The sequence below is a fragment of the Gadus morhua genome, chromosome 9 (assembly GCF_902167405.1).
Source record: "Gadus morhua chromosome 9, gadMor3.0, whole genome shotgun sequence".
In the NCBI taxonomy this organism is placed as follows: Eukaryota; Metazoa; Chordata; class Actinopteri; order Gadiformes; family Gadidae; genus Gadus; species Gadus morhua.
Genome location: NC_044056.1, coordinates 19,758,107 through 19,784,749, shown reverse-complemented (window position 1 = coordinate 19,784,749; position 26,643 = coordinate 19,758,107). Strand labels below are relative to the sequence as shown.

Below are 26,643 nucleotides of genomic sequence, written 5' to 3'. Positions count from 1 at the left end.
ACGGCGCGTGAACGCGCAACAGCGAGGGTTAGGGTTGAGATTTTCTATGTAGCAAAGGAATGAGATTGGGCCTTTGCCTACATGTACCAGACCAGGGGCGGAGTGGGGGCACTAATAGCCACCGGGAGAATCCTAGTATAGTATACCCTATATATACTATAGTAAATATTGTAGTGTTTTTGAACCTTACTATAGTAGTTTTACTACAGTAAACTATAGTATACTACAGAAAATTCTATAGTTTACTATAGTAAATAAACTACAGTACACCCTATATATACTATAGTAAATATTGTAGTGTTTTTTAACCTTACTATAGTAGTTTTACTACATTAAACTATAGTATAGGCTACTACAGAAAACTGCAGTTTTATTACTACAGTATACCACATATATACTACTACAGTAAACTATAGTATACTACAGAAAACTGCAGTTTTATTACTACAGTATACTACATTATATACTACTACAGTTTACTTCATAAACTACAATCTACTGAAGTAAATTACAGAACTTTTATTATACTTTTATTTTGCTATAGAATACTACAATTACGATACCATAGTACTATACTGCATTACAATAACTGCATTATGCAGTATTTTGTTGTTCTTTTAACAATGTCATTGTACTTTACCTAATGGATATTTTCAACTGTATCACTTTTTGTTGTTGCCATTTTTAACAATAGTGCTGTAACAATAATTCACTGCACATAAATTAGGCTTACAACCACCATTAACACAGTGTTTTCTACAGACTGCTAAAATACAAAAAAAATAGAACAAAAGTTTAACTTTCTTTAAACAGTTGATAATTTATTGTTTCTGAAATTTGGCAGCATTGTTTCGCTTTTGTCGTATAAATGCTTTTATGTTCGTATCAGTTACGTAGGTGAACTTCAACCCTGCAGCATCTGTGGGAATACACACACACACACAAACACATAAACGAAAGATGAGCATGAGAATGAGGGTATCACTCAACCAACATCTTTTCTCATTTCTATATACCTACTTGTTATTTCAACAAGGTCCTGTTTGGCTAGGCCAGGTTTTCCTTCTGTGCAGCTGCTGGATGACTGGCCAGTCACTGAATGGCCTGCCATATATTCCCTGGTATACATCCCATGTAGGAGATCATTTATGAAGTTCTGGGGGCTTTGGAAGGAGCAGCGCTCCACAAGTCCTTTTGGAATGACCTTTAATGCAAGTAGATAACATTACCGCAAATCTACTTCAACATACAGCAGACTAGCGTCTTACCTCAATGATATATATATGCATTTAGATTAACCAAGTGTACGGCTGGTGCATTTAGAAAAACAGTGCAACTGAAACTAAGTAATATTAACCTATACAAATGAAGTCAAACAGATTCTTATAGAGTGGCCCAGGGCCTCTGTTGCTGATGCTGATGATGGACCTGGTGCTGGTGATGGGTCTTCGGTTGCTAGTGGTGGAACTGCTGTTGGTGCTGGTGATAGTGTTGGTTCTGGTCTTGGTCTTGGTCTTGGTCTTGGTGTTGGTGTTGGTATTGGTGTTGTCGTTGGTCTTGGTGCTGAGCGAAGAAACTCCTCCATCTTCTGCAAAACGTCTGGCAGCACTGAGCAAAGGATTCATAATAGCCTTTTAGTTAACATGTAAAACAGAAAAACCCTTGTGTAAAAAAATAAATCTCTTTGCACAGAACATCTTCAACGATCCTGAAATCCAAGAGCAACCCATCTACTCTGGTGCATCAATTAACCGTGGACAGCTACTGTGCCTCATTCTGGCCTTCATCTTGAAGCACAGCATTAGTGGCAGTGGATTAAAAGATTTGTTGGATCTTTTAAATATTGTAGCACCTGGATGTGCCCCCACAAGTAAATACTACTTTGATAAATCTTTCTTTAATTTGGCAAAACTATTCGAAATTCACCATTACTGTAAAATTTGCTCGCAATATATAGGTAAGTTGTTTACCCCTTGCTACAGTGACGGAAATGTTGATGAAAGAGTAAACAAAAATGAAGGGTATTATTTTCTCGTAATGCCCTCACGGCAACAACTGAAGGAGCTCTTCCAAAACACAACTTTCTACAAGTTCTTAAACGACAACAAAACAAATATGGGCATGGGGGACATTTACAGTGGAAGTATGTACACTGTTCAGAAAGACCCATGAAATACTTCTTTGCAAACCTAATGATATTTTGTGCAAATGCTTTTGCTACGTACACGATGAGTCAATTATTCTTATCAAGATGCCTGTATTAGAAAATGTTTAAAGTTAGTAAGGCTTCAATTGTACTCTCTTTCATGGTTATTATATTCTGGCTGTTGTAGCATATGCATGTTGTGCATTATGTTTTATATTTATGTGTGGCTTATGTTTCTACAATAAAATCTCCACATAAATCAAATATTTGGATTTTGTTTCAAATATTCATTTTAGGACAAATTACAGAATAATGAAAACATATATTAAAAAAAGTATATTATATTTAACTATAGTAATCTATACTGTACTACACTTTGTAGTGACTTACTATAGTATTTACCATAGTACACTACAATGTCTGGAAAATTACTATAGTAAATCCCACACTATATTGTAGTATAGTATAGTAATCTATAGTATACTACACTTTGTAGTAACTTACTATAATATTTACCATAGTACACTACAATGTCTGGAAAATTACTATAGTAAATCCCACACTATATTGTAGTATAGTATAATAATCTATAGTATACTACACTGTGTAGTAACTTACTATAGTATTTACCATAGTACACTACAATGTCTGGAAAATTACTATAGTAAATCCCACAATATATTGTAGTATAGTATAATAATCTATAGTATACTACACTGTGTAGTAACTTACTATAGTATTTACCATAGTACACTACAATGTCTGGAAATTTACTATAGTAAATCCCACACTATATTGTAGTATAGTATAGTAATCTATAGTATACTACACTGTGTAGTAACTTACTATAGTATTTACCATATACACTACAATGTCTGGAAAATTACTATTGTAAATCCCACACTATATTGTAGTATAGTATAGTAATCTATAGTAGTACTACACTGTGTAGTAACTTACTATAGTATTTACCATACACTACAATGTCTGGAAAATTACTATAGTAAATCCCACACTATATTTGTAGTATATTATAGTAGCCTATACTATAGTAATATATAGTATACTGTAGTAAATGCTGTAGTAAACTATAGTATTTTTTCCCCTGGGGTTTTTGTCCCTATTTTAACTATAAGCGTCTACTTATGCTTTAGCACTTTGTATTTATTGTATTTATTGCATTGTCATTTTATTCTGTGTCCTTCCACTGCTGCTGGGCTGTTTTTGCAACAAACAAATTTCTCCTACGGGGGATTAATAAAGTTGTATCTTATCTTATCTTATCTTATCTTATCTTTTCTTATCTTATCTTATCTTATCTTATCTTATCTTATCTTATCTTATCTTATCTTATCTTATTCCACTTCTCAAACCCGTCAATCTGGTTTGTTTACCGTGGCAACAGTTACCAGCGCTTCCCAATAAACCGGCTTCTCATTGGTCGTGGCTTTGACACCAGCCATAAAAGCCTTCCTCTTGATGCAATTAGCGCTTAATCTCAAGGAATAAAGGGGTAGCCTAAAAGTCTTCATTGCAATTATCCATCTATCAGCCTTATTTGCTTGGGCAACAAACATTTACACTGCAAAAGCAGTAAATATTTGCAAAACAAATAAAATGTTAAAACACATAAAACGTAGAGCTGTTGTTCCTGGTGTCAACCGAGCAGCGCTCGAGGCAGCAGGTTGCTCATTCTGTTCCACATGATATGGTCCGAGCGAGCGTTTCCAAGAGACGACTCCGCCCCCTGTCTGTCATCCCAGCCCACTCGACTTTACTTATAGCGTGATCCCCTCGGAGTCTCTATACCAGCCCACTGCCTAGAAACTATATCCAGCATTCAATATCCGTCAACCCATCGCTCCTGCAGCCCATCCGTAAAACTATCACATCACATTGATCATCAGCCATGGCAACCACGGCACCCGCGGCCCATCGGTGCAGGTGAGATGCGATGGTAGTCAATAGGAATGGGCTGCATGGAGAGGAGTAATCCTCTTCTTGCTTACATGTTTTGTCAAGGCTGCCCAAGTGTCCACTTAAACGCTGAGCTCCAATCATGTTCACAGCATAAGGACCCGACTAATAGGTGTAGAACTCGTCCTAATAGGCAAAGTTCTAGGCTACTTGATAGCCTAATAGAAGACCATGATATTATTCGATGCAAATGCACTGCTTTATTTTAGGTTCTGCCCATATTCGTGTCTTATCGTTAACGTAACAAGATAATAGCTGTGCAACGATTATGCACTGTCCACTGAGCAATACGCAAATGTTAATGGTGTAATATTTTTGCTTTACACTATAACTCTATATCCCATTATATGCTACGTTGTCATTCAACCCACGCGAGAATGTGGTCCTGGTTTAAAGAGATACCACCGATTTCCCTGCGCGCCGAGTTCCCTGCAGTCATTTGTATTTGAGGGGCGCAGCTCTATCCCTCCAACCGAATCATTTTAATTTCATGCAGCCCCTTCCACACCAACCAATGCAATGCAGAAATGGGGTCCCTTTAGGTCGTCTGGACTGAGCAGAGTGCGAAATGTCTGTTGCATTCATTCGAGGGGCTATACGGCAGCACCACGGACAGCTCCGCCGCCAGCCCATAAAGTAAATCAGGGAGGGGTTAAAACATGTTGTAGGACTAAAGTGAGTTTTGCAATTCTACAGCTGCATAACATATCTATTGTTTATCCGTGTAATTGCCATATGTTGACAGAGTTAAAACAAGGGCTCTTAAAGAACCATGTGCTATTGGTATGCTACCAATTGCATCAGCGCTGCATTTTGAATCCATTGACAAAAAGGTAAAGGTATAACCGACATGTTGTACACAAAACCCTCTTTGGCAAATTTATCCCCCTTGTTATTTCAAATATTTCCAGTTTGACATATTTGATTGACAAGTTTAACTGTAAGGGACATATAAATAAAATACAATTGCAATATAATTAATTAATATTATTATCTAAATTACAATCAATGGTGTGCCGGATTAGCCGTAGAACTCACAACTGAGCTGTGTCACAAATTACAGCGAAACCTTCAAAATCACAGACATGCACACTAGGAAAAACCCATCCCATATCCACAAAGGCCTTTCATTTGATGCTGGAGGCAATGTAGTGTAACTATAGTAGGTATTCCTTGTTTTCCGTGTCTTACCTCCACACAGTTACGAGGACTATGAGGCTACGGCCAAATGGTTGGGCTCCCAGACAGAGCAGCGTCCTAAAATGGCCATCATCTGTGGCTCTGGGCTGGGCGGACTGGCAGAGCAGCTGGAGAACAGGGTCGTCATCCCCTACAGAGACATCCCCAACTTCCCCCAAACCACCGGTGAGAGCTCTCTCTGTGTGTGTGTGTGTGTGTGTGTGTGTGTGTGTGTGTGTGTGTGTGTGTGTGTGTGTGTGTGTGTGTGTGTGTGTGTGTGTGTGTGTGTGTGTGTGTGTGTGTGTGTGTGTGTGTGCATGTGTGTCTGTGTTTGTTTGTGGAAACACGTGTAAGCACATGCGTTTGTGTAATAGCCGGTGAGTCATGTTTAGGTTCATTGCGTTTATAAATCACTTATTATGTAATATGTTGCTGCATTTCCTCACAGCACAAGCTGGACTTTTACATTGGCTATATGTAATGTTGCACGTGTGTGTGTGTGTGTGTGTGTGTGTGTGTGTGTGTGTGTGTGTGTGTGTGTGTGTGTGTGTGTGTGTGTGTGTGTGTGTGTGTGTGTGTGTGTGTGTGTGTGTGTGTGTGTGTGTGCGTCATCACTAATGCATCTTGTTCATTGTGTTTGTGTGTGTTCATGTATGCATGGGTGTTTGTGTATGTGTGTGTGTGTGTGTGTGTGTGTGTGTGTGTGTGTGTGTGTGTGTGTGTGTGTGTGTGTGTGTGTGTGTGTGTGTGTGTGTGTGTGTGTGTGTGTGTGTGTGTGTGTGTGTGTGTGTGTGTGTGTGCATGGGTGCTTGTGTGCCTGTGTGTGCCTTTGTGTGTGTGCGTGTATGTGTTTCCAGTGGTGGGCCATCAGGGACAACTGGTGTTTGGGACGCTGGAGGGCCACCAGTGTGTCTGCATGCAGGGGCGCTTCCACACCTATGAAGGCTATGATGTAAACCAGGTGAGTTAGGCTCAGCTTCCACACCTATGAAGGCTATGATGTAAACCAGGTGAGTTAGGCTCAGCTTCCACACCTATGAAGGCTATGACGTATACAAGGTGAGTTAGGCTCAGCTTCCACGCCTATGAAGGCTATGACGTATATATACCAGGTGAGTTAGGCTCAGCTTCCACACCTAAGAAGGCTATGACGTATACAAAGTGAGTTAGGCTCAGCTTCCACACCTATGAAGGCTATGATGTAAACCAGGTGAGTTAGGCTCAGCTTCCACACCTATGAAGGCTATGACGTATACAAGGTGAGTTAGGCTCAGCTTCCCCGCCTATGAAGGCTAGTACAAGGGTTATTGAAGCTCATTAGCCTAATGTCGTATGCAATAAATAAAATGTTCAGTTTTTATTGATAAATGTATTAATCTCTTTACCATAGCAAACACCTGTCCCTCACTGCTTTGGTTCACTCATCATGTGGGACAACAGATCTCTGTTGGAACTATTGAATTCTCGTGCTCACCAGAGTGTGACGTACTTGGACCCTGTGTGTTCCATTGTATACAATGATTAAACCATTCCTATTTTGTAAGCTATGAAGTGGTGCCTGAAAAGATTAAATATTGCCACAATGAATGTGTTATTGTCCTTTGCATCACCCTTCTATTACATTTGAAATTGATTTGAATGTTAAAATTAACTTAACTCATCGTACTCCTAATTTCTTTTTGGAAAAGGGAGGCACAGTTATAAATAGCCTCTCTGTGTGTTCACGCATGTGCATGCTTCTGTACTCACTCATTTGACATATTTTAACTTTTTACTATCTTATTCACTTATCATGTAGTGTTGCTGTGATGTTGAGGTGTATGGCTGTTGAGGAACCAAGCTTTAGAATGTTACTCTTGTATACTTGTACAATAAGTGTATAATATATATGTGGTTGTGTGTGTGTGTGTGTGTGTGTGTGTGTGTGTGTGTGTGTGTGTGTGTGTGTGTGTGTGTGTGTGTGTGTGTGTGTGTGTGTGTGTGTGTGTGTGTGTGTGTCTGTGTGTGTGTGCCTGCGTGCCTGCCTGTGTGTGTGTGTGCCTCCAGGTGACGTACCCCGTGCGTGTGTTCTCCCTGCTGGGCGTGAGGACGCTGGTGGTGACCAACGCGGCCGGGGGCCTCAACAGCAGCTTCAGCGTGGGCGACATCATGCTGATCAAGGACCACATCAACCTGCCGGGCCTGGTGGGGAACAACCCACTGTGTGGCCCCAACGACGACAGGTGCTGCAGGCTAGGGGAAGTGTGGTTTAGAATGCATCGTACTTCATATACTCGCCAATAAGACATATTTTGAAGTAAAGTACATTCAGAATTGTCTCTCAATGCATAGCGGTCGTTGATATTGAAAAGTAATATGATTGCAATATTATAATTATGATGTTCGTGTGATTCAATCTCTCACAAAATATGATGTCTGCGTGTACGTCCTGTCCTAACGCCTGAATTCTTTCATGCGGGCGGTGTGTAGGTGCGTCCAGGTTGTCTGCATGTATTAGTTCCTCCATACAGTCTTTGTGGCCGAGAGCTCAGACTATCTCCCTCATCCCCAACTTCTCTAACTCTGCAGGGTATGTCCTAGGAAATAGATCTAGCAGTCTAGCAGAAATTGGTTAACCACTTTCTGTTGTTCACTGCTAGCGAAGTATAAATGCTCCCTTTTGGATTACCTTCAGCATTTTCCTTATCTTTCCATATGTGAAGCGTACATCATAGCTCTCATGCCACAAGTGCATACACCAGACAGTATTCAATAAGGGAAATAAGACGGCACTCAAATCATTGGCCAAAGCATTAGCCAATCACGAGCCGTGGTTCAATCATCAAGCGGTCTCTCTGTCCCCAGGTTTGGTGTGCGCTTCCCTTGTATGTCCGACGCTTACGACCGTGACCTGCTGGCCTTGGCCCAGCAGACGGCCGAGGAGCAGGGCATCGGGGCCTTCCTGCATCAGGGGGTCTACTGCATGGTGGGCGGCCCCACCTTCGAGAGCATCGCCGAGGGGAGGGCTCTGCGGACCCTGGGAGCCGACGCAGTGGGTGAGTGGCAGCTGGTCCTCAGCAGGTCGATGGCTGTGGGGATGTACATGAACAACACTGATGGGGAGTGTGGGTGGAGGTTAGCTGGGTAAGGGAGCCTCACCTGGCCCGAGTCAGTGGTTTTTAAAACCGGTTTAGGTATGCAGATATGAGGTAATAATACATGTACAATTATACAAATATAAATTAAACATATATTTGTTGTGATGGCTGGTTTAACCTGTTTTATTTGAACAGCCTCACACAAGTTCCACTTTTTATCACTCGATGTGACGTATCTTCTGCTGTGCAGAGGATTTCTATTTCAATTTTATCGTTTCAATTTGAACGTCTTGTTTCCCACTCGGCTATATCATAAAACCCACGACACACACACATCTACACTGCAGTTACTCAATGTAGTACAGCAGCTCTGATGTGCATAGTAATTACAATAGATGCTGATGTTGTAACATAATTCACACATTCATACCAACAGGCCACACATGTCCTTTGCGACTAGAGAGTCTTCTTTCCCATCCTAGGGAGGCGTCCGGCCCATGCAAGAAGCCAATTCTAGAGATACGAGCGGCCCATTCATGTACCAATTCTATAGATACGAGCGGCCCAGGTGTTCGAGAGACCCGGAAGCTCATGGCCACAAAAACAAGTGTAATTCCCGCACATAGCCACAAACCAAGTTGCAATGCCAACACATAGCCACAAGAGAGCAGCATAGAGACACACGCACACGGGTATCCCGGAGGCGGGAGTTCAGCACCATGCTTAGCCAATCAGAGCACATCACTGAGTCCACGCCTGCCCAGTAGATAAGTCACAACGCAGCCCAGGGGGCCAGAACCTGTCCATGGCCAGAACGCTCCAGGTAACGCATCCTTCAGAATGCCCTACTAAGTGTATCTCCAAATGTGTCTATACAATTCCCCTCCTTTTGCTTCATAGAGACTAGTCCAAAACAAAAAAGAGTTAAAGCGATCCTGACTCAGCAGACTTTTTCCAAAAGAACACGACAATGTCAACACAGGTGTTGCTTATACTGTAACATTATTGGTCAATTTAGACGTTAGAACAATTATGTTTCTGCTCCTGTATGTACCAGGGCATTGGGAGTCAATTTCACTAGTGTAGCCCACGACCTGTGCCCTGACACATCTAAAGAGCAGACTATATAAGTGTTATGTGAAGGTATGTCATGCCGGGCGCCATCTAGTGGGACATAACAGAACAGTAGAGGCAGAGTGCTTCTAAACACGGCCTGTACACCATAGCGTTCAACACGGCGTGATGTCAACTTAACATTCCTTACACAAAGCCAAAAAACACAAACCAGAAATTACAACGAAATAAATGAAACCAACGTTTATGGACCTAACGTCTATTATCCAAGTCGTTGAGTGATTCCTCATGTTGAAATGTGTTGTGCGTGTGTCAATAGGAATGAGCACAGCGCTGGAGGTGGTGGTGGCCCGCCACTGTGGCCTGCGTGTCCTGGGCTTCTCGCTCATCACCAACATGGTGGTGAACGACTACGACAGCACGCTGAAGGCCAACCACGCCGAGGTGCTTGACACCACCCTCATGCGCACCCAGGACCTCCAAGGACTTGTCCGAGGAATCCTAGCCCAGATGCCTTTGGACCCTGAGGACCTGTGATCTTGAGACGCAGCGGTCAAGTCGGCGGGAAAAGGCTAGAATGCTTAATGTTCACGTTGACCCCGGGTCGAGTGAATACACCTTAACCCTTGACCCCAGTTTGGATTCAGCCGGCAGACTGATAGTTTAGGTTTTAGTTTTGGTTCAGGTGTTATCAAGGATGTTGTTTTTATGGTTTGATAATCACTTCTACTTAGGAAAATGCTTTTAAGTGTAGGGTAAAATATGTAATAATGGGGTATGTATTAATAATGTAGCACCGTCAGAATTCTACTGAATATTCTCCTAAGCAGTCCGAACAAGTGAAGCAGAAAACAAACGTAGTTACTTTAACTGATAATCAAAGAATAATCAGGGAATTTATTAATATAAAAAAGATGATATAAATACATATATATATTTATCAAAGTTATATTTATCGAAGAGTTATCTTTTCGGATAAATGACCTATGAAGCTGTTTCTATTTAATAATGTCCACTGATTTATAAGCTCCGGTGAGTTGCAGCAGCTTCTGTATTGGATGTGGAGGCTTCCCAGTCCTCAGGGGTTTTCCATGGGGAAGGAAGATGAGGGGACACCCCAAACACTGTCTTGTTGAAAGGATTATCAGAAGCTCCATTTGATGGATCATTCATTGTGCCTAAAAATAGCTGCACAGTTGGCACGATCACACAATTTAGAATGCATAGACTGAAGTCTTATATATAAATCTGCTATGGCAGGGATTTTGTTATTTGACGTTTGCAAAACTGTTATTGGAGCCAGAATCATCGTACCTGATGAGGAGTTTTGAATCTTTCCAGGTGTGGTGTTGCGCTCACCGGCCAGGTCCACTCTGTCTGACATCTAATGTCGGACAGACATCTAATATACTGAAGAGACCTAGACACCAGGGTGAGGAAGTAACCTCTCAGGCACTTTGCACCAGGCTTAAAGATGGATGCTCACACAAACCCTCAACAGATAGATGACACTCGTTAACTGAATAGCACATATCACATACGTTTACATGTAGGATAATGCTTTACCTCCCTCAGGTTTAGACCAATGGTATCCTCATGAAGAAATAACAGCGGTACCACACTGTTAATGCTCACTCAGGAAAAGCTATTTTACTCTTTGTTTTACATTTACTTATTTGATTATGAGGAAATTACAGATTCTGAATCCTGATAAATGTTTTGATTAAAAGGGACGTGTTATGTTAGCATTGAACAAGACGCACTGATAGAAGAGAATCTATTTTTCTCTATCTAATCTATCTTCAAAATGTATTATACGTAGAAAATATAACAATAAAAAAAGGGTGAAAAAGGAACCCTCATGTTTGTTAAATTATTGTGTGCAATTGCTGTAGGTGTGTCTATGTGTCTGTGTGTGTGTGTGTGTGTGTGTGTGTGTGTGTGTGTGTGTGTGTGTGTGTGTGTGTGTGTGTGTGTGTGTGTGTGTGTGTGTGTGTGTGTGTGTGTGTGTGTGTGTGTGTGTGGTGGGCACACAATTAAGTATATTGTCTCCATGTGATCAGATAGATTCAATTAGTTTGCTAAAAAAAAAGAAAAATTGTCACTTTCTCTTGCTGCAGTAATGAAGGGAAATATGCACGAAGAAAATGATAAACAACGAAAAAGGGGTACTTTAAAAGGACAGACCCCCATCCTCCTCGCTGCCACATGAACCCACTCAACGAGCCGACGCTCTCTTCAGGACCATGGAGGCACAGTCTTCTCTCCCCCCCTGTATTCACCCTGCATACACACAACCTTCCCATTCCTCTGAGTCGTTGTCTCCCTCCCTCACAGGTTCACTATTTGGTCACTATACGTGGATTGTGTCTCAGGTAGAAAACACTCAATCCCAGTTTACATTCAATGACAGCCGTAGATCTCACTCCGTGTTGATGCATATCACCGTGTCAGATACGCGTGAATATTTGTTAAAGTATATTGTAGCACAGTAGAAACGTTTGGAAAACAACAAGGATACGCCTACAATACAGAAGTTTATACTGGGTGTTTGTTTATTACAAAATACAAACTCGGTACACGGATAACAAATGCAGATGAAATCAAATAAATCTCTCTGTTGGGGTTCATCCCGTCTAGGTGCAGTGTTTAGACACGCAGTCGCACTCGGTCACGGACTGCACTGTGTGGAGGCTCTGGGTGCCGTTGCCACAGAGGACGGGGACCCTGAGCGCCTCGGTCTTCTGGGGGGAGCAGCACACACACTCCTGAAAAATGCAGTACAAACGGATGTCTTTGTGTATGTGTAAATGTGTGTGTGGGAGTGAGTGAGTGAGTGAGTGAGTGAGTGAGTGAGTGAGTGAGTGAGTGAGTGAGTGAGTGAGTGAGTGAGTGAGTGAGTGAGTGAGTGAGTGAGTGAGTGAGTGAGTGAGTGAGTGAGTGAGTGAGTGAGTGAGTGAGTGAGGGAAAGAGACAGATTGTCCCCGTTTTGATTTGTGTACACCTTAAGTGAGTGATTTAGAGGGAGATGGACGCAGTGGGTGAGTGGCAGCTGGTCCTCAGCAGTTCGATGGCTGTGGTGATGTATGTGAACAACACTGATGGGGAGTGTGTGTGGAGGATGGGTGGATAAGGCAGCCACACCTCGCCCGAGTCAGTGGTTTTGGTATTCAGATATGCATTGTTGTGATGGCTGGTGAACCTGTTTTATATGTGTGCAGCCTTTTATATGTGTGCAGTCGATGTGACGTTTCTTCTGAGGATTGTGGGGCAGAATAGCAATGCTGCGAAATGAGACCGGATGTACGTAGTACAACATCATGTCTGTGTAGTACAACATCACAGACACAGACACAGGTTGGCTTCTTTCAAAACGGGCTGTCTTTAATGGCACTCTACTCCTTTACGCCGTGAAAACTACCGCTATCGCAACTTCAGAGGCAAACTTATTACAATAACGCTGCACTTAATGAGACATTAATGCACGCATGGTCAGGCCTTTACATCAATTAAAACTGACGGAGGGAAACTAGGAACAAAAACATTAGTTCCGTGCGCTTGCAGCACATTAACACATTCTAATTACACATTACACATGGGTAAGATACATTATATTAACATTTTAACCTTTTAACCCAACATGAATTATTATCTATTTATTTATTACATGAAATTAAAGTATTGTTTATTAAGTGTGCATAATGGAAGAAAACGTATTTATGCAACGTCACTTACAATTACCATAAGCTGACAGAGTTAAAATAAGGGCTCCTATAGAACTGGCTTGCTGCCAATTGCATCAGGCCTCCATTTGAGTCCATTGACAAAAAGGTAAAGGTAAAACCGACATGTTGTATACAAAACCCTCATTTGTTATTTCAAATATTTCCAGGTTAACATATTTGATTGACAATATTAACAGTAAGGGAATATAAATTAGAATACAATTGCAATATAATTTTTTAGATATTAATATTATTATCTAAATTACAATCAATGGTGTGCCAGATTAGCCCTAGAACTCACAATTGAACTGTGTCACAAATTAAAGCGAAACCTTCAAAATCACAGACATTGACACTAGGACAAACCCATCCCATATCCAAAAAGGCCTTTCATTTGATGCTGGATGCTATAAATATGATCAATATTTTCATCAATGTATATCCAGAGTGTGACCATAGTAGGTATTCCTTGTTTTCCGTGTCTTACCTCCACACAGTTACGAGGACTATGAGGCTACGGCCGACTGGTTGCGCTCCCAGACAGAGCAGCGTCCTAAAGTGGCCATCATCTGTGGCTCTGGGCTGGGCGGACTGGCAGAGAAGCTGGAGAACAGGGTCGTCATCCCCTACAGAGACATCCCCAACTTCCCCCAAACCACCGGTGAGAGCTCTGTGTGTGTGTGTGTGTGTGTGTGTGTGTGTGTGTGTGTGTGTGTGTGTGTGTGTGTGTGTGTGTGTGTGTGTGTGTGTGTGTGTGTGTGTGTGTGTGTGTGTGTGTTTGTGTGTGCATGGGTGCTTGTGTGTGTGTGCCTTTGTGTGTGTGCATGTGTGTGTTTCCAGTAGAGGGCCATCAGGGACAACTGGTGTTCAGGACATTGGAGGGCCACCAGTGTGTCTGCATGCAGGGGCGCTTCCACACCTTCCACACGAAGGCTTTGATGTATACCAGGTGAGTAAGTTAAGTTCTCCTTTATTGTCCCTTTTTGGGTGAAATTCTTTCTCTGTTTGTGACCCATCCGGGAGCCGGTGAACACATGCACACCGGCGTACCTGAAGGAGTGGGCAGCCGCAGTGCAGCGCCCGGGTTAGGTATGCAGATATGCAGGTAATTATACATCTACAATTATACAAGGCTCATCTTCCACGCCTACGAAGGCTATGAGGTTTACAAGGTGAGTTAGGCTCATCTTCCACACCTAGGAAGGCTAGTACCTATACGAGGGCTATTGAAGCTCATTAGCCTAATGTAGTCTGCAATAAATAACATGTTTGTTCAGTTTTTATTGATAAACGTATTAATCTCTTTACCATAGCAAACACCTGTTCCTCACTGCTTTTGTTCACTCATCATGTGGGACAACAGATCTCGGTTGGACCTTTTCAATTCTGTGTCGTACTGTGTCGTACTTGGACCCTGTGTGTTCCATTTTATACAATGTTTAAACCATTCCACTTTTTTAAGCTATGTGCCTGAAAATAATGAATATTACAACGATGAATGTTTTATTGTAATGCATATAATGCATAATGCATTCATGTTTATAACTTTCTACCCATTCATCTAATATTCACAAACAAGGTATCATTGGAATCCTTGAACCAAGCCGAGTTCAATGCACCCTATGACGTCATTTTGCGGCCATGATGGAGTTTCCACCATCTTGGTTTATGTACAAAACCTTCAAAATGCTATCCTATCACACATTTTGTCCAATCATCTCGAAACGTGGCACACATGATCTTCAGGCCATGCTTGATATAAAACAATGAAATATTGTTCAAATTCAAAACCGTTTGGCCACTACAGCCAATCTAATTTGTCGGCAAAGCCGCCAAACAGGACGTAAACTGATTTCTCAGCATGCCTTTGACATATCATAACCAAACTTGGTACATAGACCCATGACCTCATTATGGTGACACTCAATGAATCTGGTGAGCTCTGACCCCTAGGGGGCGCTATAATTAACAAAGACGTGTTCTAACTCCACTCTCGTTACATAATTATATTTCAAACTTATTTTCAATGTCGAATTAATAAAATATTTCCCATGGCAACATCAGAAATTGGCCGCCATGTTGAAAGTTCTCAAAATCAATATTACATATCCACAGGCCACAGATTATGTCCAATCATTATGAACCTTGCCCTATATGATCTTCAGAACAAGCCGAACAAACTTGCTAAAAAGCTTTTTCAAATTCTAAACCGTTTGGCCTTGACAGCCAATCAAACCTTACGGCAAAGCCTGGCCGCCACGTTGAAAGTTGTCAATATCAATATTACATATCCACAGGCCACAAATTATGTCCAATCATCATGAAACTTGCCCTATATGATCTTCAGACCAAGCTGCACAAATCTGCCAAACAGCATTTTCTAATTCAAAACCATTTAGCCGTGACAGCCAATCAAATAGGAAGTAAGCCTGTTCTCAGCAACTCTTTAACATATCATAGCGAAACTTGCTAGATTATGTCCAATCATCATGAAACTTGCCAGATGTGATCTTCAGACCAAGCCGAACAAACGTGCCTAACAGCATTTTCTAATTCAAAACCATTTGGCCGTGACAGCCAATCAAACTTGCCGCCTAACAGGAAGTAAGCCTGTTCTCAGCAACTCTTTAACATATCATAGCCAAACTTGCTACATAGACTCATGACATCATTCTGGGGACGGCCAAACAATTTGGTGACCTTGGACCTCAGGGGGACGTCAACCAACAATGACTTTATTTACCATTCCGCCCATTTACAATATAAACTGCAATTCGTACTGGATTAGATGCTTCATGAACCACCTCCAGAACGGATGCTTGTTAACATTGTGTCACTGTTAGCAGTGCTTAATTTGAGGGGGAGCAAGGGGGAGCGCGCTCCGGAAGCTCTGACGTGCGCTCCGCCAGCTGGATCTGGAGTGTGTGTGTGTGTGTGTGTGTGTGTGTGTGTGTGTGTGTGTGTGTGTGTGTGTGTGTGTGTGTGTGTGTGTGTGTGTGTGTGTGTGTGTGTGTGTGTGTGTGTGTGTGTGAGGGGCTAATACTGTGTGCATGTGTGTGTTTTGTTCAGATGTGCAGCAAGAGAGGTTGGACTTGGAGTGACGCGAGTCGGTTGAGTGATGTGTGATAAATCTGCGAGGAGTTAGCGAAAGTGGCTGCGGAGAAGAGGGGCAAGAAGGCCAAAATGAACTTTATTATTATTATGGTTTTTGTGGTATTCTGGTATTGTTCTGGTTAATAATATGTATCTATTTGTTAACGTGGCCAAGTTGTCATGCCAGATTGTTGTTCTAACTAGGCCTACTATAATCTATGAGGTAGCCTATCTATTTGTTTTCATCTTTTGATGCGACGGAGATCCATTTTCAAGGACTTGGTGTATTTTGTTGTGTTGAGAATACAATGACTCAATGACGCACCTGCGAGTGCATGACATTATTTCTCAACTGTTAGTAAACAACGGTAAACTTTATAACGTGTGGCTGTGTGTCTCTCCAACCTAACATATGTTTACTATTTTTTCTGGGTACATCCACATTCACGAGGCTTTAGTAGGCTAATTTCTTGCGATGTTGACTAAATAAGTGTGGGTTGTTCAAAGCGCCCACCAGAGCCCCCCCCCCCCCCCCCCCCCCCCACCGCCGCTTTTTTTCTACTCGTCCTCAGCGCTCCGGGAGCTCCCACTTGACAAATTAAGCACTGACTGTTAGAGATATTGTTCCGAATACCCCTATGTATTTGTGTCATTTGTTCTGTCGGGCAGACGATAATGCGCCCTTACGTCTAGGTAGGGTAATTTTTCCATTTGGTAAACATTGCCGGGTGCTCGCATAATGCTGTGGTTCATTCCACAAGCCGTTATTACCGATTAGCGAGACGGTCATCATGTAGCCACCCATTCCACCAACCGTCGTTATTACCGAATACCGATACGGTCGTCCTGAAGCCACCTAGCCGATTACGTCCGTCCGATTAACGATACGGTCGTCATGTAGCCACCTAGCAGATTACGTCAGTCCGATTACCGATACGGTCGCCATGTAGCCACCCAGCCAATTACGTCCGTCAGGCAGAATTGGTTTACCGATTACCGAGACGGTCGTCATGCAGCCACCCAGCTGATTACGTCCGTCCAGCAGAATTACTTTACCGATGACCGAGACGGTCGCCGAGCCGATTACGTCCGTCCGGCAGAATTAGTTTACCGATTACCGAGATGTTCGTCATGCGCCCTTACCACTATGTAGGGTCATTTTTACATTGTGTCTACATTTACTCATACTCGCATAATGCTGTACTTCATCCCACCTGCCGTCATTATTACCGATTACCGAGACGGTCATAATGTAGCCAGCTAGCCGATTACCTCCGTCCGGCCGAATTAGTTTACCGATTATCGAGAAGGTCGTCATGTAGACAACCAGCCGATTACGTCCGTCTGGCAGTTAGCTTACCGATTACCGAGACGGTCGTCATGTAGCCACCCAGCCGATTACGTCCGTCCGGCAGAATTAGCTTATCGAGTCCCATTATGCCTGACACCCACATTGCTGCATGCAGCTATATTTACGTTTGTAATTGCATTTGAATGTTGAAATTAACTTAACTCATCGTACTCCTAATTCATTTTTGGACAAGGGAGGAACCGTTCTAAATAGGCTCTCTGTGTGTTCACGCGCATGCATGCTTCTGTACTCATTTTACATATTTTAACGATTTACCATGTGATTCACTTATTATCATGTAGTGTTGCTGAGGAAGCAAGCCTAAGAATGTTATTCTTGTGTACTTGTACAATAAGTGTATAATGTGTGTGTGTGTGTGTGTGTGTGTGTGTGTGTGTGTGTGTGTGTGTGTGTGTGTGTGTGTGTGTGTGTGTGTGTGTGTGTGTGTGTGTGTGTGTGTGTGTGTGTGTGTGTGTGTGTGTGTGTGTGTGTGCTCATTCTGTTGCTCATTCTGTTCCGCATGATATGGTCCGCGCGAGCGTTTCCAAGGGACGACTCCGCCCCCTGTCTGTAATCCCAGCCCACTCGATTTTACTACTCGTCCCATCAGTACAGGTGAGATGCAAATGGTAGCCAATAGCAATGGGCTGGATGGAGAGGAATAACCTTTTCCTGCTTACATGTTTTGTCAAGGCTGCCCAAGTGTCCACTTAAACGCTGAGCTCCAATCATGTTCACAGCATAAGGACCCGACTAATCGGTGCAGAACTCGTCCTAATAGGCGCAGTTCTAGATGGGCATTCGATTGAATTGTATTAGTCGATCGTCGGGAGAATTAACGATAGGCCTAAATGTTCGATTAATCATTAACATTTGTTTACCAGAAAATAAATAAAACTATTTAAATGTGATATTCAAAATGCAATGAAAATTGATCGTTAATTCTCCCGCGTTTACATGGACACTTCTGGTCCGATTAGAAGTGGAAGAACGGCTCAATCAGGATCATATATATACCTATATAGGCCTACGCCTCATTCGGAATAGCCTACACAAGAATGCGCGAGACATTTTTTACCACTTTTGTAAATGCCATATAGGCCTACAGTAGAATAGATCTATTCCGATTTGAAATCTAATCGGATCAGAAGTGTCCAAAACTACGAATGGTAATTGTAAAAAGACACTCCGTGTGAAGATATTTTTTAGCAATAGTTTATCGATGAAAAATTTACGTCATCGAGGAAATCCTTATCAATTAGTTGATCGTCGATTAATTATGCCCATCCCTGATAGCCTAATAGAAGACCATGATATTATAATAATAATAATAATAAATGAAATTTATATAGCACTTAATATGGTACTCTAAGACGCTTATTTATTATTCGATGCATAATGCACTGCTTTAATTCATATTCGTGTTTGCTTGTTAACATAACAATAGGCCTATAAGAACTCTCCACTGAGCAATACTTAAATGTTAATAGTGTAGCCTAATATTTTTGCTTTAGCCTACACTATAACTCTATATCCCATTAGGGTACGTTGTCAATCAACCAACTCGATAATGTGGTCTCGGTTTAAAGAGACGCCGATTTTCCTGCACGCCGAGTTCCCTGCACTCTTTTGTATTTAGGAGGCGCGGCTCTATCCATCCACACCAACCAATGCAATGCAGATGGGTCCCTTGATCGTCTATTATTTTCTTGACTCCTAATTAGCAGAAAGTGGTTGGAGGACTTGAACCTGACAAGCAGCTTTGCATCCTGCCTCATGATTGAGCGTTCATCTTCAAATAAAAAATATGTTTTACTGCAAAAAATACTAGCCTTTGTTTCCTATCATCTATCCAGTCTTATCCACATTTTATTTGAGTTTTGATCATCCTCACTCGTCTCGTTGTGATTATAAATTACTTTTTACGTATACACGTGCTTGTGTATGTATATGTGCGTGCATGTGCGTGTGTGGACTGTAATTGCCATATGCTGAGTTAAAACAAGGGCTCCTAAAGAACCATGTGCTATTGGCTTGCTGCCAATTGCATCAGGCCTGCATTTAAGTCCATTGACAAAAAGGTAAAACCGACATGTTGTATACAAAACCCTCATTTGTTATTTCAAATAATTCCAGGTTAACATATTTGATTGACAATATTAACAGTAAGGGAAATATAAATTAGAATACAATTGCAACATAATTTTTTAGATGTTAATATTATTATCTAAATTACAATCAATGGTGTGCTGGATAAGCCCTAGAACTCACAACTGAACTGTGTCACAAATTAAAGCGAAACCTTCAAAATCACAGGCATGCACATATGGGACAAACCCATCCCATATCCACAAAGGCCTTTCATTTGATGCTGGAGGCTACATACAGGCCCGGGCTTAGGCAGCATAGGCGAATGCTAAGGGCCCATCCATCAGAAGGGAAGCCAAAAATATTTTATTTGATTATTTTTGCATACTGTATTCATCTAACTTTAACTTCAATGTTTATGTTACTTACTACCTTACTAGTAATGGCAATAACCCCCCAGGTTTTATTATTTAGTAAATACAAATAGTCCGCCAACAGTTGTCAGGGGGTAGCGCGTTGACAAGCAACGTGTAAACAACTTAAATAGTAATGCAGTGTTTGTTTTAAAGAAAGAAAAGGAAAGGCAGCTCTTAACCTAGCTGATCCGCTGCTCAATCCAAACCCCCACACGTCAATGAAAATCCAAACATGTCAGTTATGTACATAGGTCCATAAGTTTGTAACCCACAGTAAATTATCCTTAAATTATCCAATGCATTGGAGTAACCATTGTTGGAGCAGTGTTTATTTTCAAGCTGATTTTGGATGATAGTTTGTGGTTTGCATATCTTACATTTCCCATATCTTTCATATAATATATAATTTTTACACTTCACTTGAGTGCTTCTTTAATCTCTGGTAAGAACCAAACGAGATAAACCATACTACATTTAATTGTATTTACAATAATTGGAATCTTAACTCATGTCTATTATTTTGCTTATGAATGCCTTTAGTAAACATCATGCATTTCTTTGCAGTATTTTGTGCATACCTTATTGTATGAGTGATTCATTGTCACTTGTTTTGCAAGTGTTTAATTATTAAAAGTTCTAACGACTGCAGTATTTTGTGCATACCTTATTTATATTGTATTTATGATTCATTGCTTGTTACTTGGTTTGTAATACGTTTTTGTGTGTTTAATTTTTTATCTAAAATAAAAGAGTCTCAAAGACAAAGCTTTGCAGCTTTTCTGAGTGTATGAACATTGGTAGTCGAATTTACTGTGCGATCCAAAGGGCTAGGGGGCGCCAGCCAAAATCTGGCTATACATATATATATATATATATATATATATATATATATATATATATATATATATATATATATATATATATATCTTTGATCACTATTTTCATCAATGGATATCCAGATTGTGACCATAGTAGTTATTCCTTGTTTTCACTGTCTTACCTCCACACAGTTACGAGGACTATGAGGCTACGGCCAAATGGTTGCTCCCCCAGACAGAGCAGCGTCCTAAAGTGGCCATCATCTGTGGCTCTGGGCTGGGCGGACTGGCAGAGAAGCTGGAGAACAGGGACGTCATCCCCTACAGAGACATCCCCAACTTCCCCCAAACCACCGGTGAGAGCTCTGTGTGTGTGTGTGTGTGTGTGTGTGTGTGTGTGTGTGTGTGTGTGTGTGTGTGTGTGTGTGTGTGTGTGTGTGTGTGTGTGTGTGTGTGTGTGTGTGTGTGTGTGTGTGTGTGTGTGAGCGTGTGTGTGTGTGTCATCACTAATGCATCTTGTTTATTGTTTCTGTGTGTGTTCGTGTGTGCATGGGTGCTTGTGTCTGTGTGTGCCTTTGTGTGTGCGCGTGAATGTGTTTCCAGTGGAGGGCCATCAGGGACAACTGGTGTTTGGGACGCTGGAGGGCCACCAGTGTGTCTGCATGCAGGGGCGCTTCCACACCTACGAAGGCTTTGATGTATACCAGGTGAGTTAGGCTCATCTTCCACACCTACGAAGGCTATGACGTATCAAAGGTGAGTTAGGCTCATCTTCCACGCCTATGAAGGCTAGTACCTGATGATCTTGTAGAAAACGAAAGCAAAAGGCACCCTGGAGAAAAGCTGATTCTGTAACAGCACAGAAAAAAGAATGAAGGGTAGGAGAACCTGACGCAGTCTTTAAGATTCATAATATCAGAGAATATCCCCGTCAGTTCGGCCGCGGCGCAATGAATGAATAAAGATCGTAAAAAAACATTTATTTTGACAGATGTGCCCGAAGTTACTACTTTTAGGGATGTGCATTTCTGGCAAAAATGCTACTCGATATTCGCTGAGAAGTATTCTAATAATATTCGAATAAGGTGTGTGTGTGTGTGTGTGTGTGTCCGTGTGTGTGTGTGTGTGTGTGTGTGTGTGTATGTGTGTGTTTGTGTGTGTGTGTGTCCGTGTGTGTGTGTGTGTGTGTGTGTGTGTGTGTGTGTGTGTGTGTGTCTGTGTGTGTGTGCCTGCGTGCCTGCCTGTGTGTGCGTGCCTCCAGGTGACGTACCCCGTGCGTGTGTTCTCCCTGCTGGGCGTGAGGACGCTGGTGGTGACCAACGCGGCCGGGGGCCTCAACAGCAGCTTCAGCGTGGGCGACATCATGCTGATCAAGGACCACATCAACATGCCGGGCCTGGTGGGGAACAACCCACTGTGTGGCCCCAACGACGACAGGTGCTGCAGGCTAGGGGAAGTGTGGTTTAGAATGCATCGTACTTCATATACTCGCCAATAAGACATATTTTGAAGTAAAGTACATTCAGAATTGTCTCTCAATGAGTAGCGGTCGTTGATATTGAAAAGTAATATGATTGCAATGTTATAATTATGATGTTCGTGTGATTCAATCTCTCACAAAATATAATGTCTGCGTGTACGTCCTGTCCCAAAGCCTGAATTCTTTCATGCGGGCGGTGTGTAGGTGCGTCCAGGTTGTCTGCATGTATTAGTTCCTCCATACAGTCATTGTGGCCGAGAGCTCAGACTATCTCCCTCATCCCAAACTTCTCTAACTCTGCAGGGTATGTCCTAGGAAATAGATCTAGCAGTCTAGCAGAAATTGGTTAACCCCTTTCTGTTGTTCACTGCTAGCGAAGTATAAATGCTCCCTTTTGGATTACCTTCAGCATTTTCCTTATCTTTCCACATGTGAAGCGTGCATCATAGCTCTCATGCCACAAGTGCATACACCAGACAGTATTCAATAAGGGAAATAAGACGGCACTCAAATCATTGGCCAAAGCATTAGCCAATCACGAGGCGTGGTTCAATCATCAAGCGGTCTCTCTGTCCCCAGGTTTGGTGTGCGCTTCCCTTGTATGTCCGACGCTTACGACCGTGACCTGATGGCCTTGGCCCAGCAGACGGCCGAGGAGCAGGGCATCGGGGCCTTCCTGCAACAGGGGGTCTACTGCATGGTGGGCGGCCCCACCTACGAGAGCATCGCCGAGGGGAGGGCTCTGCGGACCCTGGGAGCCGACGCAGTGGGTGAGTGGCAGCTGGTCCTCAGCAGGTCGATGGCTGTGGGGATGTACGTGAACAACACCAATGGGGAGTGTGGGTGGAGGTTAGCTGGGTAAGGGAGCCTCACCTGGCCCGAGTAAGTGGTTTTTAAAACCGGTTTAATACAATTATACAACACATGTGTTGTGATGACCGGTTAACCTGTTTTATATGTGTGCAGCCTCACCCAGCCCCAGGCTGCGTTCCACTTATTATCAGTCGATGTGACGTATCTTCTGAGGAGTGTGGGGCAGAATAGCAATACTGCCAAATGAGACAGGATGTAGTACAACATCGTGGTATTTATGGCATACTGCATTTTCCATACAATGTATTGAGACGTACTTGATACTTGTATGCTAAAAAGTATGGTAGTATGGGAGTTGGAACGCAGGGTCTGAATGCAATCAGACTCGGCCAGGTGAGGCTGCTTCAACCATCTTCCAAACACTCTCTCACACTCACAACTCTAAAATACATACACAGTAGATTGTAAGATACTGTATTTTTATTGATATAGTAGTAGTAGAAGTATTGCTACACTATATCATATAGTTTTTACGTTTTTATTTAGCATTCCTAATTTAAAGCGGCTGTCGATTAAAGCTCAGGGTGAGAGAGCAGACAATATATTTTGAAGCTAAACAGTGAAACATCCCCTCCCTCTCTGCTCCCTCCCTTGCATGTTTTGAATATCACACACCTGTGAGGCTTCCCCGAACGTGTCAGGGAAGAGCTGCTCTGATTGGTCAGAAATTTGCCGAGCGCTCTAAAGCGTCTCATACAGTGTTAGGCATAGGCATCTTGAAACAGATCTTCTCACAGAGCTTTCATTTATATTATAATATAACTTAACATATTACCTTCAAAGGTCCCTAGTTCAGGCAATTAATAAAATGCTGTGCTGCATTGCTTTTACTGTCCACCCTAGTGGAACTTAGTGGAAGTCTCTGCCTGCTGCCTATAGCTTGCATGTAGTTCTTTCAATTACTTCAACTATGACGAGAAAATAGAATGGAAGCATTTGAGCTTAGTAAACATAATGTACCTTTGGACCGGAGGAACCTTTCATTATTTCCAAGAACTGTTGGAGAGACTACACAATGTTTTTAGTGCGCACCAGGTGCTGAGAGCCATCGTAGCTCTTAGAATAGCATTCTGAGGAACTTATTAAGCACCTACTTGGGGGTAGGTGCTGTCGTAGGATGAGAGGAACCATGACTGATGTAGGTACACAGCGTTGGGTCAAGACGGTGGTGTACCTTGATTGGTGGAACACACAAGCCAAATTGCTCTTTCAATTTTATCGTTTCAATTTGAAAGTCTTGTTTCCAACTCGGCTGTGTCATAAAACCCACGACACACACACACACACACACACATCTCCTATCACGGCATCACTCTTAGATGTGGTCTACACTGCAGTAAATCAATGTTGTACAGCAGCTCTGATGTGCATAGTAATTACAATAGAGGCTGATGTCAACACAGGTGTTGCTTATAACATTAACAATTATTATACAATTATGGATCTGCTCCTGTATGTAGCAGGGCATGGGGAGTCAACTTATCTTCACTAGTGTCGCCCACTACCTGTGCCCTGACACATCTAAAGAGCAGACTATAATAAGTGTTACGTGAAGGTATGTCACGCTCAACGCCATCTAGTGGGACATAACAGAACAACAGAGGCAGGGTGCTTCTAAACATGGCCTGTACACCATAGTGTTCAACACAGTGTGATTTGTCACCTTAACATTCCTTACACAAAGCCAAAAAACACAAACCAGAAATTACAACGAAATAAATGAAAACCAACGTTTATGTACCTAACGTCTATTATCCAAGTCGTTGAGTGATTCCTCATGTTGAAATGTGTTGTGTGTGTGTCAATAGGAATGAGCACAGCGCTGGAGGTGGTGGTGGCCCGCCACTGTGGCCTGCGTGTCCTGGGCTTCTCGCTCATCACCAACAAGGTGGTAATGAGCGACGACGACAGCACGCTGAAGGCCAACCACGCCGAGGTGCTGGTCGCCTGCAACAATCGCGCCCAGGACCTCCAAGGGCTTGTCCGAGGAATCCTAGCCCAGATGCCTTTGGACCCTGAGGACCTGTGATCTTGAGACGCAGCGGTCAAGTCGGCGGGAAAAGGCTAGAATGCTTAATGTTCACGTTGACCCCGGGTCGAGTGAATGCACCTTAACCCTTGACCCCAGTTTGGATTCAGCCGGCAGACTGGTTAGTTTAGGTTTTAGTTTTGGTTCAGGTGTTATCAAGGATGTTGGTTTTATGGTTTGATAATCACTTCTACTTAGGAAAATGCTTTTAAGTGGAGGGTAAATGTGTAATAATGGGGTATGTACTAATAATGTAGCACCGTCAGAATTCTACTGAATATTATCATAAGCAGTCCGAACAAGTGAAGCAGAAAACAAACGTAGTTACTTTAACAGAAAATCAAAGAATAATCAGGGAATTTATTAATATAAAAAAGATGATATAAATACATACATATATTTATCAAAGTTATATTTATCGAAGAGTTATCTTTTCGGATAAATGACCTATGAAGCTGTTTCTATCTAATAATGTCCACTGATTTATAAGCTCCGGTGAGTTGCAGCAGCTTCTGTATTGGATGTGGAGGCTTCCCAGTCCTCAGGGGTTTTCCATGGGGAAGGAAGATGAGGGGACACCCCAAACACTGTCTTGTTGAAAGGATTGTCAGAAGCTCCATTTGATGGATCATTCATTGTGCCTAAAAATAGCTGCACAGTTGGCACGATCACACAATTTAGAATGCATAGACTGAAGTCTTATATAAATCTGCTATGGCAGGGATTTTGTTATTTGACGTTTGCAAAACTGTTATTGGAGCCAGAATCATCGTACCTGATGAGGAGTTTTGAATCTTTACAGGTGTGGTGTTGCGCTCACCGGCCAGGTCCTCTCTGTCTGACATCTAATGTCAGACAGACATCTAATATACTGAAGAGACCTAGACACCAGGGTGAGGAAGTAACCTCTCAGGAACTTTGCACCAGGCTTAAAGATGGATGCTCACACAAACCCTCAACAGATATATGACACTCGGTAACTGAATAGCACATAACACATACGTTTACATGTAGGATAATGCTTTACCTCCCTCAGGTTTAGACCAATGGTATCCTCATGAAGAAATAACAGCGGTACCACACTGTTAATGCTCACTCAGGAAAAGCTATTTTACTCTTTGTTTTACATTTACTTATTTGATTATGAGGAAATTACAGATTCTGAATCCTGATAAATGTTTTGATTAAAAGGGACGTGTTATGTTAGCCTTGAACACGACGCACTAATAGAAGAGAATCTCTTTTTCTCTATCTAATCTATCTTCATAATGTATTATACGTAGAAAATATAACAATAAAAAAAGGGTGAAAAAGGAA

The 26,643-nt window shown here is 42.2% G+C and overlaps 2 protein-coding genes and 1 long non-coding RNA gene across 6 annotated transcripts; 2 read left to right on the top strand and 1 right to left on the bottom strand.

Moving 5' to 3' along the window:
* Positions 1-831: 831 nt before the first annotated feature.
* LOC115550390 (uncharacterized) lies at positions 832-5,463 on the bottom strand. 3 transcript variants are annotated; one of them, XR_003977894.1, is made up of 4 exons: positions 5,315-5,448; positions 1,429-1,608; positions 1,021-1,204; positions 832-919 (listed from the first exon to the last, which is right to left on the bottom strand). It is a non-coding gene; the product is annotated as an uncharacterized LOC115550390 (long non-coding RNA). The 3 variants fall into 3 exon arrangements; XR_003977892.1 differs by lacking the exon at positions 832-919 and having other exon boundaries at positions 1,014-1,204; positions 5,315-5,463; XR_003977893.1 differs by lacking the exon at positions 832-919 and having other exon boundaries at positions 1,014-1,204; positions 1,358-1,608.
* LOC115550388 (purine nucleoside phosphorylase-like) lies at positions 3,877-26,643 on the top strand. 2 transcript variants are annotated; one of them, XM_030365334.1, is made up of 7 exons: positions 3,877-4,090; positions 5,325-5,488; positions 6,160-6,263; positions 7,349-7,524; positions 8,147-8,337; positions 9,773-9,963; positions 25,300-26,643. In XM_030365334.1, exons 1-7 carry the CDS (start codon positions 4,056-4,058, stop codon positions 25,324-25,326), a joined length of 888 nt encoding a protein of 295 aa, XP_030221194.1. In that variant the 5' UTR covers positions 3,877-4,055; the 3' UTR covers positions 25,327-26,643. The 2 variants fall into 2 exon arrangements, with proteins under 2 accessions (XP_030221194.1, XP_030221193.1); XM_030365333.1 differs by lacking the exon at positions 25,300-26,643 and having other exon boundaries at positions 9,773-11,309.
* Positions 14,029-26,643, top strand: LOC115550387 (purine nucleoside phosphorylase-like). The gene is made up of 6 exons (XM_030365331.1): positions 14,029-14,127; positions 21,137-21,300; positions 21,548-21,651; positions 22,206-22,381; positions 23,004-23,194; positions 25,106-26,643. The coding sequence occupies exons 1-6, from the start codon at positions 14,078-14,080 to the stop codon at positions 25,324-25,326; spliced, it is 906 nt and encodes a 301-aa protein (XP_030221191.1). The 5' UTR covers positions 14,029-14,077; the 3' UTR covers positions 25,327-26,643.